Source organism: Alexandromys fortis, unplaced genomic scaffold, assembly GCF_014885135.2.
Source record: "Alexandromys fortis isolate MF-2015 unplaced genomic scaffold, M_Fortis_MF-2015_v1.1 scaffold_27, whole genome shotgun sequence".
Classification (NCBI taxonomy): Eukaryota; Metazoa; Chordata; class Mammalia; order Rodentia; family Cricetidae; genus Alexandromys; species Alexandromys fortis.
The window spans coordinates 992519-1007329 of NW_026067952.1; the positions used below are offsets into that span (position 1 = coordinate 992519).

Here is a 14811-nt window from a genome sequence, read left to right on the forward strand (position 1 = left end):
GCCTGCCTCTGCCTCTCAAATGCAGGGATTAAAGGTGCATGTGTCTTTTATCTGACCAGGATGCCCAATCAAAATCTTAACTGGGGGGCTGGAGAGATGGCTCAGAGGTTAAGAGCATTGCCTGCTCTTCCAAAGGTCCTGAGTTCAATTCCCAGCAACCACATGGTGGCTCACAACCATCTGTAATGAGGTCTGGTGCCCTCTTCTGGCCTGCAGGCATACACACTGACAGAATATTGTATACATAGTAAATAAATAAGTAAATATTTTTAAAAAAATTGGGTACAGTGGCACCAACCTTTATTCTCAGCTATTAGGGAAATAATTGAGGCAGGAGGGATTGATTAAACCAGAAGTTTGGGGCTGGAGAGATGGCTCAGTGGTTAAGAGCACTGGCTGCTCTTCCAAAGGTCCTGAGTTCAATTCCCAGCAACCACATGGTGGCTCACAACCATCTGTAATGAGATCTGGTGCCCTCTTCAGGCCTGCAGGCATAAGTGCAAGCAGAATACTATATACATAGTAGATAAATAAATCTTAAAAAACAAAAAAAATAAAATAAACCAGAAGTTTGTGACCAGCCTGGGCAATGTAGCAAGAACCTGTCTCTTAAACAAGTGGAGAAAATAAAACCCAGGTCTTATAATCAAGGAGGAAAAGAGGCTGTGAGGCTTGAAGTCTGATCTGGAGCACCTGTTTCTACTGGGTCTTCCTTTGCTTGCCCTGCTTACTGCCTAGGCAGCCATTGAACCCTCGTCCGTGGGTTTCAAGACCGCATGATGTACTTGAGAAACTGTCATTGACTCACTGGTGTGTTTATTAGTCAGTCAGTCTGTCTTTCTGTCTGTCTGTCTTTCTTTCTTTCTTCCTTTCTTTTTGGTTTTACGAGACAGGGTTTCTCTGTAGCTTTGGAGCCTGTCCTGTAATTTGCTCTGTAAATCAAGCTGGCCTCGAACTCACAGAGATCCTCCTGCCTCTGCCTCCCCAGTGCTGGGCTTAAATGTGTGTGCCACCACCACCCGGCTTCTTATTCATTCTTGCATTTCCTTTCTTCTCTTTATTTTCTCTCAGGGCAGAGGCTAGCATTGGGAGAGAATGTTTCTTCATCGTATTTCTTTCTGTTCTTGGCAGATTGTGACAGGGATGAAGGAATCAGAGCAAGAACTTCTTGAAGGGGCCAAGACCCTGGAATGCACTATGCATGGTGTCGTTCGGGAGCAGTACCTGGAGAAGTACATCTCTCCCCAGCACTGGGACAGCCTCATGAGTGGACCTGTGCAGGTAGGGCTGCCCGGAAGATGCTCAGCACATGGAGGCAATTCCAGCAGAAGCCACGGACCAGAGCTTTATCTGTCTGCAGGTCTGATGGTGCTGGTGAAGAGTGTCCTCTTGAGATGAGGCCATCGAGGGCCCTGTTAGGACCCAGGCTCTGTAGTACACCTGCTGGGATAGGCTTTGCTTTTGACAAGCTACTTGATTTTATATGCCAAGTTATTCTGCTATAAGATGAGGCTAACATTATGTTGGCGTTTGGAGGTTTCCTTAGTAAAAGAGTACTTAACTAACAAAAGAGCAGGATCCTGCAAGTGTGTGCGCGCACACACACACACACTAAAAACAGTAGCATTAAATTGAGCACTGTGAAGCTGCTAGCACTTGTAAATTTGGCTTAGAGAAATGTGGTAATTTCAGTAGATACATTTATTATTTTATTTTATTGTTTTTGTTTTTTTTGAGACAGGGTTTCTCTGTGTAACAGTCTGGCTGTCCTGGAACTCACTTTGTAGACTAGGCTGTCCTGGAACTCACTGAGATCCGCCTGTCTCTGCCTCCCTAGTGGTGAGATTAAAGGCGTGTGCCGCCACTGCCCAACTGTTTTTTTTGTTTGTTTGTTTGTTTGTTTGAGATAGGGTCTCATTGTCTAGACCAGGCTGATCTCAAACTCTTAAGAGATCCACCTGCCTCTGCCTCTCAAGTTCTGTGATTAAAGGTGTGCTTTGCTTTTGTTTAATTTTATTTTTATGTGCATGGGTGGGTGTTTTGCCTGCATGTATGTGTGTCCACCACTTTTATGCTTGGTGACCACACAGACCAGAAGAAAGCACTATGCCCTGTATCTGAAGTTAGAAACAGTTGTGAACACCATGTAGATGCTGGCTGGAAATTGAACTCAGGCCCCTGGAAAGTGTAGAGCATATACTGTGGCGTTTGTGCCAGTGTGATCCCAAGTAAGCAATTACACTGCCAGCCTTCAGAGGGCCCTGCTAGGAGTCACGAAGACCGACTCTGTAAGGTAGCTGGCCTTGTCTCACTGGGCTGGTGGGAAACGGTGGGACAGAGAAGCCTGTGGCCATCTGAAAGGTACAGCTCAGCTCCAGCTGCCCACTGCCATTTGGTACAAAGGATTCTTGTTGCTTGGGTTCTCTTGACTTTGTCAGGACAGACTAGATATTTGGATTTTAACATTTTGTGTAAATAGTATTAAATGTTCCAGTTTTGTAGTCTCCCCATTTCATTTATTTGTTTGTTTGTTTATTTTAAGGTGAGGGCACAGGTAGCCCATACTGGTCTCTAACTCACTATATAGCTGAGGCTGGCCTTTAGACCTCTGACCCCTTTACATCATCTCCTGAGTGCTAAGATCACAGATATGTATCAGCAATCTAATAGCCTCTGAACCTTAAGGTTTGGTTTAGATTTTCTGTGCTTGGGTTAGAACCCAGAACTTCATACACATTAAGAAAGAACCTGCTCTTGAGATTTGCCCTCAGGAAATTTTTTGTTTGTTTTTTGGTTGTGTGTGTGTGTGTGTGTGTGTGTGTGTGTGTGTTTTTCCTGAGACGGGGTCCCTCTGTATAGCCCTGGCTGTCCTGGAATTCACTCCTTAGACCAGGCTGAGATTAAAGGTGTGCGTGCCACCACTGCCCAGAGGAAAGAATTTTAACTCCCCTGAGGAGACACTATCTTCATACCCGGTTGTCATGGAAGTCTCACGACCAACAATTCTTCCTTCACAGGATGCTGACTGGGTCTGTGTCCAGCCCTCGAAGCATTCCATGATGCTTGAATGGCTGGGACTTGGTGTGGGTTCTTTCCCTCATAGTGCTCCTCCAGCAGGACCTGAGAGCACAGGTAAGAAGTTCGTGTGACCCACCGTACCTTCAGCTGGAGTGTGGTTTAACCACATGACTCAATGCACAGTAGAAAGGACAGAGTGCTCTTGTTGAGTATGACATGGAAGTGCTTGTTAGACCTGGGGAGTTAGAGCTCGGCACATTGCTGGCCTTCATGTACATCCTCTGCAACCCTGAAACTGGGCATGGTGACATATGCCTTTAATCCCAACTCTAGGTAGGCAGAGGGAGATCTTTGTGAGTTCAAAATCATCTTGACTACATAGTGAGTTCTAGGATGGACAGGCAGGACTGTTGAGAAATCCTGTCTCAAAAAACCCAACTGCAATCCCAGCACTCGGGAGGCAGAGGCAGGTGGATCTCTGTGAGTTCGAGACCAGCCTGGTCTACAGAGCTAGTTCGAGGACAGGCTCCAAAGCCACAGAGAAACCCTGTCTCAAAAAAAAAAAAAAAAAAACAACTGTATAACAACTTCAACTTGATCTATGTGAGAATTTTTCTCAACACACATATGCACATGTTGATAATAATAAAAGTCAGTGTAAAAAACCAGAGAACTTAACATATGGTTGTGAACAATTACAATCCCAGAAGTTAGGGACCAGCCTAGGCTATATGGCAAGACTGACTCAGAGAAGAAACAGAAACTGTACAGAGTGAGAGGCTAGAGAGAGGGCTTAGCAGTTAAGATCATGGGTTTAGTTCCCAGCACCTACATGGCAGCCCACAAACGTCTAGCCTTCGAGCATCCAACACCGACATCAGGCACACTTGTGGTGCACAGACATACATGCAGGCAAAAACTCATACACATTAAAAGTAAGTAATTTTCACATTTACATTTTATTTTTTCTTACCCTCATTTGTATATTTGATAGAGTAAAACCTTTCTTAAAAAACAGTTTTGGAGCCAGGCGTTGGTGGTGCATGCCTTTAATCCCAGCACTCGGGAGGCAGAGGCAGGCAGATCTCTGTGAGTTCGAGGCCAGCCTGGTCTACAAGAGCTAGTTCCAGGACAGGAACCAAAAGCTACAGAGAAACCCTGAATCAAAATTCAAAAAAAAAAACAACAGTTTTGGCTGGGCAGTGGTGGCACTTGCCTTTAGTCCCAGCATTCAGGAGGCAGAGGCAGGTGAATCTCTGTGAGTTTGAGGCCAGAGGCAGGTAGATCTCTTACAGCTCAAGGCCAGCCTGGTCTTCATAGAGCATAGCAGGATTACATGATGAGACTCTGTCTCCAAAAAGGAAAAAAAAAGCCTTTTTTTTTTTTTTTATCTGACTATTAAACCATCACAAAGTGTAACAACACAAACATACAAAAAATGTTAGGTGTCTGTCCCTAACATTCCTCTCAATTCCCTTCCCTGCTTATTGCCAGGAAACTGTCTTGTGTGTGAGCTCTTATAGGTGTCCCTGTTCCTCCTGCTTCCTCTCTTAGCCCAGGCAGAAGGGGAAGAGGAGGAGGAAGGGGAAGAGGAGGATTCCCTGATTGACATCGCTGAGGAAGCCGACCTGATTGAAGCAGACCGAGTGATTGAAGAAGAAGAGGTGGTGAAACCCCGGCGAAAAAAAAAGGAAGAGAATGGGGAGGACCAGGAGTTGGCTAAAATCCTTTTGGCCATGAGGCTAGACCAGTATGGGCCTGGAGCTACGGCTGGACAGGAGCAAGTTGCAGAAGAGTGGGAGGTAAACTCACTTCTTCCCCTGAGGCCTAGAATGGGGAGGAGGATTCAGGTTTACCACGCAGGCTTGAGTTAGGTTCTACTGAAGCAGACACCATAGGGCTGGACCACTCCTGTGACTGCTGCGGCTTCAGGTCATCCTCACAGCTGGGGACAGAAAAGCTACAGTCAGTCAGAGGGGACCCGCAAGAACTAGCAACTTAGACAAGAAATAGGTGCCAGGGTGCTCCCCTGCAGTTTTCAGGAGAACGTGGTACATACTGACAGTGCCTCATTCTCTTGTTCATGAGTAGCCAATGTAGACATAGAGGATGGAAGCAAGACAGGAGTGCAGGCTTCGTCCTCAATAAGCCTAGGATCTGGCCCTTAGCAGCATTTACTCTGCTCCTGTGACAGCAGGAGACTGGCTGCTCCAAACACCGATTTGAACGCCTTACTGAGAATGAAGGTCTCTGAAGGACAATTTGGATGCAGTGGTTTTCACCTGATGCTCTCTCTGTGCCTTACTGGTTCGGGTCAATAGCATTGCGTGGGGCAGAGATAGGAGCCCAGTTCTCAGAACTGTGTCTTGTGCTTTTCTCTGTTGTGTCACTTGGGGGTGGGGACTTTAGTGACATCTGCTTCACACACCAATCTTCCTAAAATCTTGTAACCTCATTCAGTGACAGATCCAGAAGGGAATGCTTTCTCCTAAGGTATTGTGAGTGCATTGGGCCATTGTAGTCGGCCTGTGGCAGGCCAAGAACTAAACACCTGCTCTTAGGCAGCGTCCACCGAGAGCCCAATCCCCTCTGCTTTGATGACACATCCACTTTGAGAGAGAAACAGGTGATAGTCCAGGCGAGCTCAGGCAGGAGAAGCAGGGAAAGGGAAGGATGGAGGTATGGCACAAACCCACCTGTTAGAAAATATTGTGACGCTATATAAGACTTTGTGTGTGATATTAGAAGGTCAAACATAAGTAAAGATGGCCAATGACAGCCATTGCTTGCCAGTGGAAGGAAGTCCTTCCCAGGGTTCTTCACGTTGCCAAGTCGACAGCCAGCACCTAAGTCACACTGCCTGATAAAAGACAAGATGGGCTTGGGACCCAGGCAGATTCTAGAGCCTCTGATCAGCTTCTCATGTTGGAGTAGCTGTTGAGAGAATGAGACAATGTCTGCTGGGGTGGTAACTCCTTCACTTCTGTGCTGGGGCCTCTGCTCAATCTCTGGCCTGGTCTTGACGTCTACAGACCCAGCGTAACCAGAAAAAGAAAATGAAGAGAAAAGTGAAGGCTGAGCTTCGCAAACTGAACACCATGACTGAGGCTGAGGCCAATGCCATCCAGGACATCTGGCAACTGGACCTGAACACCCGCTGGCAGCTTTATAGGTACGGGTATGGTGCCCAAGCCTAGTCAGTCTGTGTCATTTCCCACAGAATTCCTTTTCTGTTCTAGAATGGGGAATGTGTCAGATTGGGCAGGACCTCATACAGTTGAGGTGAAAAGTAGAAAGCCACTGGGAAGCTTTGACGGCAGAGCTGTCTGTACCCTGTGCCTGTGCTTCTTCCTTATCTCAAGGACTCTGAACATCTTTTATGTGGCATTTTAGACTCTTAATTTTTTTTTTCTTTTTTCTTTTTCTGGTTTTTTTTTTTTTTTTTTTTTTTTTTTGAGACAGAATTTCACTGTGTAGCCCTAGCTGCCCTGGAACTCACAGAGATCCGCCTGCCTCTGCCTCCCAAATAATGAGATTAAAGGAATGCACCACCACCACCCAGCCATTTTACTCTTGTTTTCTGTAACTCTGAGTCTCATTCTCCCTGCCTGGCCTGCCAGCTCTGTAGGGTTTTAGGATTCACTTCAGAAACTGGTATATCATTTCCTCAAAAAACACGTAGAGAAGAAAGGCTTCCTTTCCCTGGTTTCATTCTCCAGGCTGTGGCTACAGATGTACCAAGCTGACACTCGCCGGAGGATCCTCAGCTATGAACGCCAGTACCGCACATCAGCAGACAGAATGGCTGAACTGAGACTCCAGGAAGACCTGCACATCCTTAAAGATGCCCAGGTTGTGGGCATGACAACCACAGGTAGGAAGGTGGGGGCTTTACCTGTTGAAGCCGAGTTCGCCGTGGTGTCCAGATCCCGTCAAATGAAGAAAACTGCAGAGAGGGGTGAAGCCAGCCTTACCTGGGAACTCTTGGTGACGGTCTCCTACTTGTTGCTGCAGAGCTTAAAACTCAAAACAATAACCAAGAAGCATAAAGCTCAGGACCACACAGTGCCCACCCTCTCACTCAGTGCCCATCCTCTTGCTTAGTGGCCACTTCAGCTCCAGATGTGAAGGAGGGCTTAGTTATCTGTCAGCCCAGGAAAGATACAGAAGAGGTAGCCCTCTGGGTTCTATGCCCCAGCTCAAAGGAGCCTCTCTCATCTTTCCTGATTTGAGGTGCTGCCAAGTACCGCCAGATCCTTCAGCAAGTAGAGCCTCGGATCGTCATTGTAGAAGAGGCTGCCGAGGTTCTTGAGGCCCACACCATTGCCACGCTAAGCAAAGCTTGCCAGCATCTCATTCTGATTGGGGACCACCAGCAGGTAAAGCAAGAATTCTTAGAAGGTGGGGTGTTCTCTGGAAAATAGGACAGGGGACTCTGGCGTCTCTGTGTAACAGTCCTCGAGCTTATTGGTGACTTTCTGTGCCTGCTCTTCCTTGAATACCACGGTCTTTTCCTGCACAGTGCCACTGCTAGAGATTGCGCCCTGGGCCCCTCCCCAGCCATACAGATTAGGTTGGCCTCACATTTGTAATCCTCCTGCCTCAGGCTTCTGGGATTATAGAACTGTACTACCTTGCTTAGTTTAAATTCATCATGCCTTTAAAAAAGATTTAAACAGTGTCCTTTTTCTTTTAATGTGTATGGTGGATGTTTGTGTCTTGCCTGCGTGTATGTCACCGTATCACATACCTGCAGTGCCTGTGGAGCCAGAAGAGAGTGACAGGTTCCCATAGACTTGAGTTACAGTCAGTTGTGACTGCTGCCTGGGTGCTGGGAATTGAATTTGGATCCTCTGCAAGAATAGCCTGTACTCTAACCAGCCACAGAGCCATTTCTCCAGCCCTTTGCATAGACAATTGCATAGAAAGTTCTTTAGTCTTTTACTTCCATTTTTGCTACCTGCTGGTCTGTCCCCTGAAAAGGAGCCAAAGTGAATTAAATATAAAAACAACAAAAAGTAAATTAGCCAGGCTTGGCCACAAGCTTGTGCTACATACTGATACGCCTGCCTCAGACGAGCCCAAACCTCACAATTCCTGTAAATGAGAGCATGTCACTCTCTACCCCCACCCCCCAGGGGCTTTTCACTGCTCTTGATGTCAAAAATCAAGCTTCTTTGATTTTGAGATGGTCTTATGTAGCCCGTGGTAGCCTTGAATTCAATTTGTAGCTGAGGATGGCTTTATACTCCTGACCCTTGCCCCCAACTTTCAAGTGTGGGATTGCAGCATCATGCACAACCACACCTGGGTCTAGAAGCTGAACATAGCAAGACCTTCTCAAAATCAAGAGTGGGTGTTGTCCTGTGTCTCTGGCTCACCTCGTTTGCTCAGGGCTCCCATTCACTGTCCTTCCTGTCCCTTTTCATGGTTTGCTTTTCAAATGGATAAATGACTGGCAGCTTCCTCCGTGCTGTTGTCCGCTCAGATGTCACTATTGAGAGGCCAAGCCAAAGAATTTCCACCCTTGGGCTCTTCGTTATATCACCTGGGTTTTCCAGTCCTCGTCACTATTAATCCTTGACCTGTCAGCACCAAGACTCGTGTCCACCTTTCAACAGACTATGCTTCAGACACATGCTGCGGGTGTTCCAGCAGAGAATTCTCAACTGTTTTCTCTCCCCAGCTACGTCCCAGTGCTAACGTGTATGATCTGGCCAAGAACTTCAACCTTGAGGTGTCCCTGTTTGAGCGGCTGGTAAAAGTGAACATCCCCTTCGTCCGTCTGAATCACCAGGTGAGCGGCTGGGTTTGTGTTGCTACAGACGTCTAGAAGGTTTCTGATTTGTGCCACATGCCAGCAGTTAGAGCTGGCTTACCTGAAATTGCCCATCAGAAAGACGGTTTCAGCCACTACAAGGTCCCCTGCTTTGCAGGACCCAGCCGCTTGTATCATGCTTTCTCCCAGTGCGCCTCAGTGTTCCCTCTGCAGGTTTCCTGCTGGTGCTGCAGCTCCAGAGATGCGGCCCTTTATCTTGCTCTTGTTGCTGATCCCGACATCTGTCGTTTCAGCACCGCATGCGTCCTGAAATCGCCCGCCTTTTGATCCCCCACATTTACCAGGATCTGGAGAACCATCCCTCTGTTCTCAAGTATGAGCAGATTAAGGTCAGTCTGTCCTACCTGATCATCTCTGATGGTGTCAACAGTCTAGAAGTGTCCTTTCCTTGGAAAGGAAAGTAGTAGAGGGGCTGGAGATGGTTCAGGTGCTTAAGAGTGTGACCTGAAGCCAGCGTGGTGGCACACGCCTTTAATCCTAGCACTTGGGAGGCAGAGGCAGGTGGATCTGTGACTTGGAGGTCAGCCTGGTCTACCTTCCAGGACAGCAAGAGCTACATAATAGGGAGACTCTGTCTAAAAAAGTCTGTGCTGCTTTTCCAGAGGACCCAAGTTCAGTTCTCAGCACCCACACTGGGGACCTCACAACACCAGTCCGTATCCAACACTGATCATCTCTTGGCCTCTCTGCATCCTCTGGTCTTCATGGGCATCCACACTCAGTGTACATACCCACATATGGACGTACACATGCACCCACCCCCTCATACTCACACACAAATAAAAAGAAAAATAGAATCTGAGTTGGGCGGTAGTAGTGCACATTTTTAATTCCAGCATTCAGGCAGATCTCTGAGTTCAAGACCAGCCTAGTCTACAGAGCTAGTTTTAAGACAGCCAGAGCTGTTACACAGAGAAACCCTGTCTCAAAAAACAAGAGAGAGAGAGAGAGAGAGAGAGAGAGAGAGCGCTCTGCAGGTGTTCTGTGTGGTAAGTACAGTGGCTCCTGCCTGTCCCCAGCCGTGCTGAGGAAGGGCCTGTGCAGCAGTCGGCACATGAGCACTCAGAGCATCAGCTCCTTCCTCATCACCGCTGCTGCCTGTTGCCTTCACCATGGCAAGTGATCAGATACTTGGAAAACTAAGACAGGCTTTCTCATTCTCCAGCTCCGTGCCCTGGTGACTGACTTCAGAAGTAAAGGTTGTGAGGTAGAGAGCGCAGAAAGCAGTCTCTTCTGAGGGCCAGTGGTTAGTGTCCTTGAGATGCGAGCCAAGAGCTGGGGTGTAGCTCAGAGTATACCACCTGCTTAGCATGTGTGAGGCCCTGAGTTTAGTCCTAGTGCTGAACGGAAGGGGAGGCACCACAAGGACGCTCTGACGTGTCGCCTTGCTTCTCAGGGGGTCTCTTCCAACCTTTACTTTGTGGAGCACTGCTTTCCTGAGCAGGAGATCCAAGAAGGCAGAAGCCATCAGAACCAACACGAGGCACACTTTGTGGTGGAGCTGTGCCAGTACTTCCTGTGCCAGGAGTATCGCCCCTCCCAGATCACCATCCTCACCACCTACACTGGGCAGCTCTTCTGCTTGCGCAAACTCATGCCTGCCAAGACATTTGCTGGCATCAAGGTTCATGTGGTGGACAAGTACCAAGGGGAAGAGAATGACATCATCCTCCTCTCATTAGTGCGGAGCAACCAAGAGGGGAAGGTGGGCTTCCTCCAGATCCCAAACCGCATCTGTGTAGCCTTGTCCCGGGCCAAGAAGGGGATGTACTGCATTGGGAACATGCAGATGCTTGCCAAGGTGCCCTTGTGGAGCAAGATCATCCATACCCTTCGAGAGAAGAACCAAATAGGCCCATCCCTCCGCCTCTGTTGCCAGAATCACCCTGACACCCACACCCTTGTATCCAAAGCTTCTGATTTCCAAAAAGTGCCAGAAGGAGGCTGCAGCCTGCCCTGTGAGTTCCGGTTGGCCTGCGGGCATGTGTGCACACGTGCCTGCCACCCATATGACTCCTCCCACAAGGAGTTCCAGTGCATGAAGCCATGTCAGAAAGTCATCTGCCCAGATGGGCACCGGTGCCCACTTGTTTGCTTCCAGAAGTGTCCCAAGTCTTGTCAGGTAAAAGTGCCCAAAATCATTGTTCAGTGTGGTCACAAACAGATGGTCCCTTGTTCAATGCCAGAGTCAAATTATTGCTGCCAGGAGCCTTGCCCCAAGGTCCTAAGATGTGGTCACAGATGCAGCCACCTGTGTGGTGAGGATTGTGTGCGGCTATGTCCAGAAAAGGTCACTGTGAAACTGAAGTGTGGGCACAGCCAACAGGTGAAGTGTGGTGAGGTGGAATGTATAAAATACGGTCTGCCAGTCAAGTGCACCACCAAGTGTGACACCGTCCTAGACTGTGGCCATCCCTGCCCAGGCTCCTGTAACAGTTGCTTTGAAGGGCGCTTCCATGAGCGCTGTCAGCAGCCCTGCAAGCGCCTGCTCATCTGCTCACACAAGTGCCAGGAGCCCTGCACTGGTGAGTGCCCACCCTGCCAGCGGACATGTCAGAACCGCTGTGTCCATAGCCAGTGCAAGAAGAAGTGTGGGGAGCTATGCAGCCCCTGTGTGGAGCCCTGTGTCTGGCGCTGTCAGCACTACCAGTGCACCAGACTCTGCTCAGAGCCCTGCGACCGGCCCCCATGCTACGTGCCTTGTTCAAAGATGCTGGCATGCGGCCACCCTTGCATTGGTCTCTGTGGGGAGCCTTGTCCCAAGAAGTGCCGTGTCTGCCAACTGGATGAGGTCACCCAAATCTTTTTTGGCTTTGAGGATGAGCCCGATGCCCGCTTTGTGCAACTGGAAGACTGCAACCACATCTTCGAGGTGCAAGGCCTGGACCGCTACATGAATGAACAGAAGGATGATGAAGTCGCTATCAGGCTGAAGGTATGCCCCATCTGCCAGGTACCCATCCGCAAAAATCTGAGGTATGGAAAAAGCATCAAACAGCGGCTGGAAGAGATAGAAATTGTCAAGGAAAAGATCCAGGGCTCTGCAGGGGAGATTGCAGCCAGCCAGGAACAACTTAAGGCCCTGCTGGAGAGCAAGACTCTGTTCCTCCAGCTGCATCCTGAAAATTTCCTGATGCTCCAAGAGAAGCTGGCCCAGAAAAACCTGTCAGTGAAGGACCTGGGCCTTGTGGAAAATTCCATCAGCTTCTACGACCACTTGGCCAATCTGGAGGGGTCCCTGGAAAAGGTGCATGACTCAGAACGTCACAAAGTGAGGACTCGACTCGAACAGGTCTATGAGTGGCTGGCCAGGAAGCGTCTGAGCTTCAGCAGCCAGGAATTGAGCGACCTCCAGAGTGAAATCCAGAGGCTCACTTACCTTGTGACCCTCCTGATACGCTGTAAGATGGCAGGGGAGAAGGTGAAAGGCGACATAGCAGAAGAGGTCTCCAGGATCCGGAATATTCTGGAAAAAACATGTAAGTTCACCCAGGAAGACGAACAGCTTGTGCAGAAAAAGATGGATGCTCTGAAAAGCACACTTCCCTGCTCTTGCCTGGGCATCTCAGAGGAAGAGCGGGTGCAGATTGTCACTGCCTTGGGTGTTTCTCGTGGCCACTGGTTCAAGTGCCCCAACGGCCACATCTATGTGATCACTGAGTGTGGGGGAGCCATGCAGAGGAGCACCTGTCCTGAGTGCAAGGAGGCGATTGGCGGTGAAAATCATACTCTGGTGAGGAGCAACCAGCTGGCCCCTGAGATGGATGGAGCCCAGTACCCTGCCTGGTCAGACACAGCCAACAACCTGATGAACTTTGAGGAGATCCGCAGAATGATGTAGAAGATGGCACCCCAATGCCTTTTGCCCTGCAACCTCAGAGCCAGGGTTGGCTCCCCTGCGGAGGAACCGGTTTGTTAGTATCCTTTAGTCTTGGCACTTGTTTAAGGATCCACTTTTAGGGCCCACATGTGATTCTAGATGAACCCCTGCGCTAGAATAAGCACTTTACCTCCAGCTCTAAGCAGAGCCCACAGTTCTCACCTCCTCTGCTGCAGCAAGCAGGACTCCTGGGAACATCTGGCCTCCACCTGGGGCTGTTAGGGTAACTGGGTCTTGGCATGGTCAGCCCTTCTGCGTGCTCCCAGGGTGCACTGCTTCTCATGGCCAAGCCTTAACTTGCAGACTAATTTCCATTGTTATAATGTTATAACAGCAGCCCAGAGCTTTAGGAACGACTTACCCAAGGAGCACAGAATTCTGGCACCCTACTCCTTGGGCTCCTGCCCTTCTGGAGATGGAGGCCTGTGACCGACTCAACTCCCCTTGACCCAGTTACATAGTTTCCATCCCTGGTGGGGGGTCTCTGGGGATGGGGCTTCTACAGTAGGCATAGGCTGAGTGGCCCCTGCACCCTCCTGAAACTGGCACTCAAATAGCGAGGGTGGTATGTGTGTCTCTTGGCCTCTGTAGGAGAGGTTTGGTGGTGGTGCTATCTGCACACTCAGTGTCAGCAGCACCTCCTGTGAGTCTTTGTCCCAGCACCCTCCCTTGCAGCCTTTGCCTGGGCAGGGTTAGCATGCCAGCAGCTTCTGCAGGCTCCGGCCCCAGGCCTGTATCTGCACCTCTGTCCAGTGTTCCTTAGAACAAATTTAGCCATCTCAGGTCCTTTCTAATATTGATCACAAAAGCCCCTTTCGTAAGTATGTGTTTCCTTTTTTGTCTTTACTATGCACTTTATCCTATAATGCCAATTAATAAAAACAATATGATTGAAAAAAAAATCAGTGGACTCTATCTGTGATTGGTTTTTACTGTACTGGTAACTGATGAACCCAGGGCTTCAGCTGTGTTTCACCACCACCCCAGTGGCTTGTCTGTCTTCCTAACTTTCAGTAACAACTTGGGTGGCCGTAGAATTGTGGGTAGGATACTGTCTATGGTGAAGCATGCATCACTTCCTGTAGTGGGGGTCATTTAGCTGGTGGTAAGACATTCTATGTCTATGGTAAGACATTCTTCAGCATATAGCAGATGTCTTATGAGTTCACTCAGTCTACACACTAGTAGATATTCCTAATAGAGTTCTGCACTTTGCTCTTTAGAACACATTGATTTATTGTTTATGGTTGGGTGGTCTGCATGTTGGAAGGAGATGGTTTTTTTCTATTGTGGGTCCCCAGGATGGAGATCAGGTCATCAGTCTTGCCTTTACTGGCTAAGCCTTCTCACCTGTCCCCTGCACCTAGATTTTTTTTTTTTTTTTTTTTTTTTTTTTTTTTGTTTTTCGAGACAGGGTTTCTCGGTAGCTTTGGTGCCCTTCCCGGAACTAGCTCTTGTAGACCAGGCTGGCCTCGAACTCCCAGAGATCCACCTGCCTCTGCCTCCCGAGTACTGGGATTAAAGGCGTGCACCACCACCGCCCGGCCCCTGCACCTAGATTTTAACATGGAGCTCTTTCTGCCAAAGGCATAGTCTGGTCTGAACCACAGTCCAGCACCAGACCAGGTGAGCCTTGATTTTTGTGTGTGTGTGTTTTGTTTTTCAAGACAGGATATTTCTCTGTGTAGCTTTGGAGCCTGTCGTAGAACTCGCTCTGTAAACCAGGCTTGCCTCGAACTCAGAGATCTGCCTGCCTCTGCCTCCCGAGTACTGGGATTAAAGGTATGCACCGCCACCACCACCCAGTGTAAGCCTTGATTTTCTAAACAGAACCCTACATTGGCAAGCATGCATGGGCTCAGGGTATGTGCAGCCGGAGAACTGGTCGTTTCCAAACTGAGGGAAGGGAGTGTGAACTCAAAATTACGTCTTGCATTTGAATGTCAGGAAAGTTAATCAGAAAGGGATCCACAGCCAGGCATGGCAGTGTATACCTTTAATCCAAGTATGAGGCCTGAATAGTAGGTTTCAAGCTAGCCTGGGCTTGCTTGAGACACTCTCAAAATTTAAAAAA

At 48.7% G+C, this 14811-nt stretch overlaps 1 protein-coding gene across 2 annotated transcripts in view; it reads left to right on the forward strand.

Moving 5' to 3' along the window:
• Positions 1–13643, forward strand: part of Znfx1 (zinc finger NFX1-type containing 1) — a 29148-nt gene extending 15505 nt beyond the window's left edge. For both annotated transcript variants that reach the window (XM_050150716.1, XM_050150717.1), the window contains exons 6-14: positions 1132–1281; positions 3018–3132; positions 4573–4820; positions 6051–6190; positions 6738–6892; positions 7252–7397; positions 8705–8815; positions 9091–9186; positions 10254–13643. In XM_050150716.1, coding sequence (XP_050006673.1) covers positions 1132–1281; positions 3018–3132; positions 4573–4820; positions 6051–6190; positions 6738–6892; positions 7252–7397; positions 8705–8815; positions 9091–9186; positions 10254–12698 — 3606 coding nt within the window. In that variant the 3' untranslated portion in view covers positions 12699–13643. The remainder of the gene's footprint in view (positions 1–1131; positions 1282–3017; positions 3133–4572; positions 4821–6050; positions 6191–6737; positions 6893–7251; positions 7398–8704; positions 8816–9090; positions 9187–10253) is intronic.
• The last annotated feature ends 1168 nt before the right edge of the window (positions 13644–14811 follow it).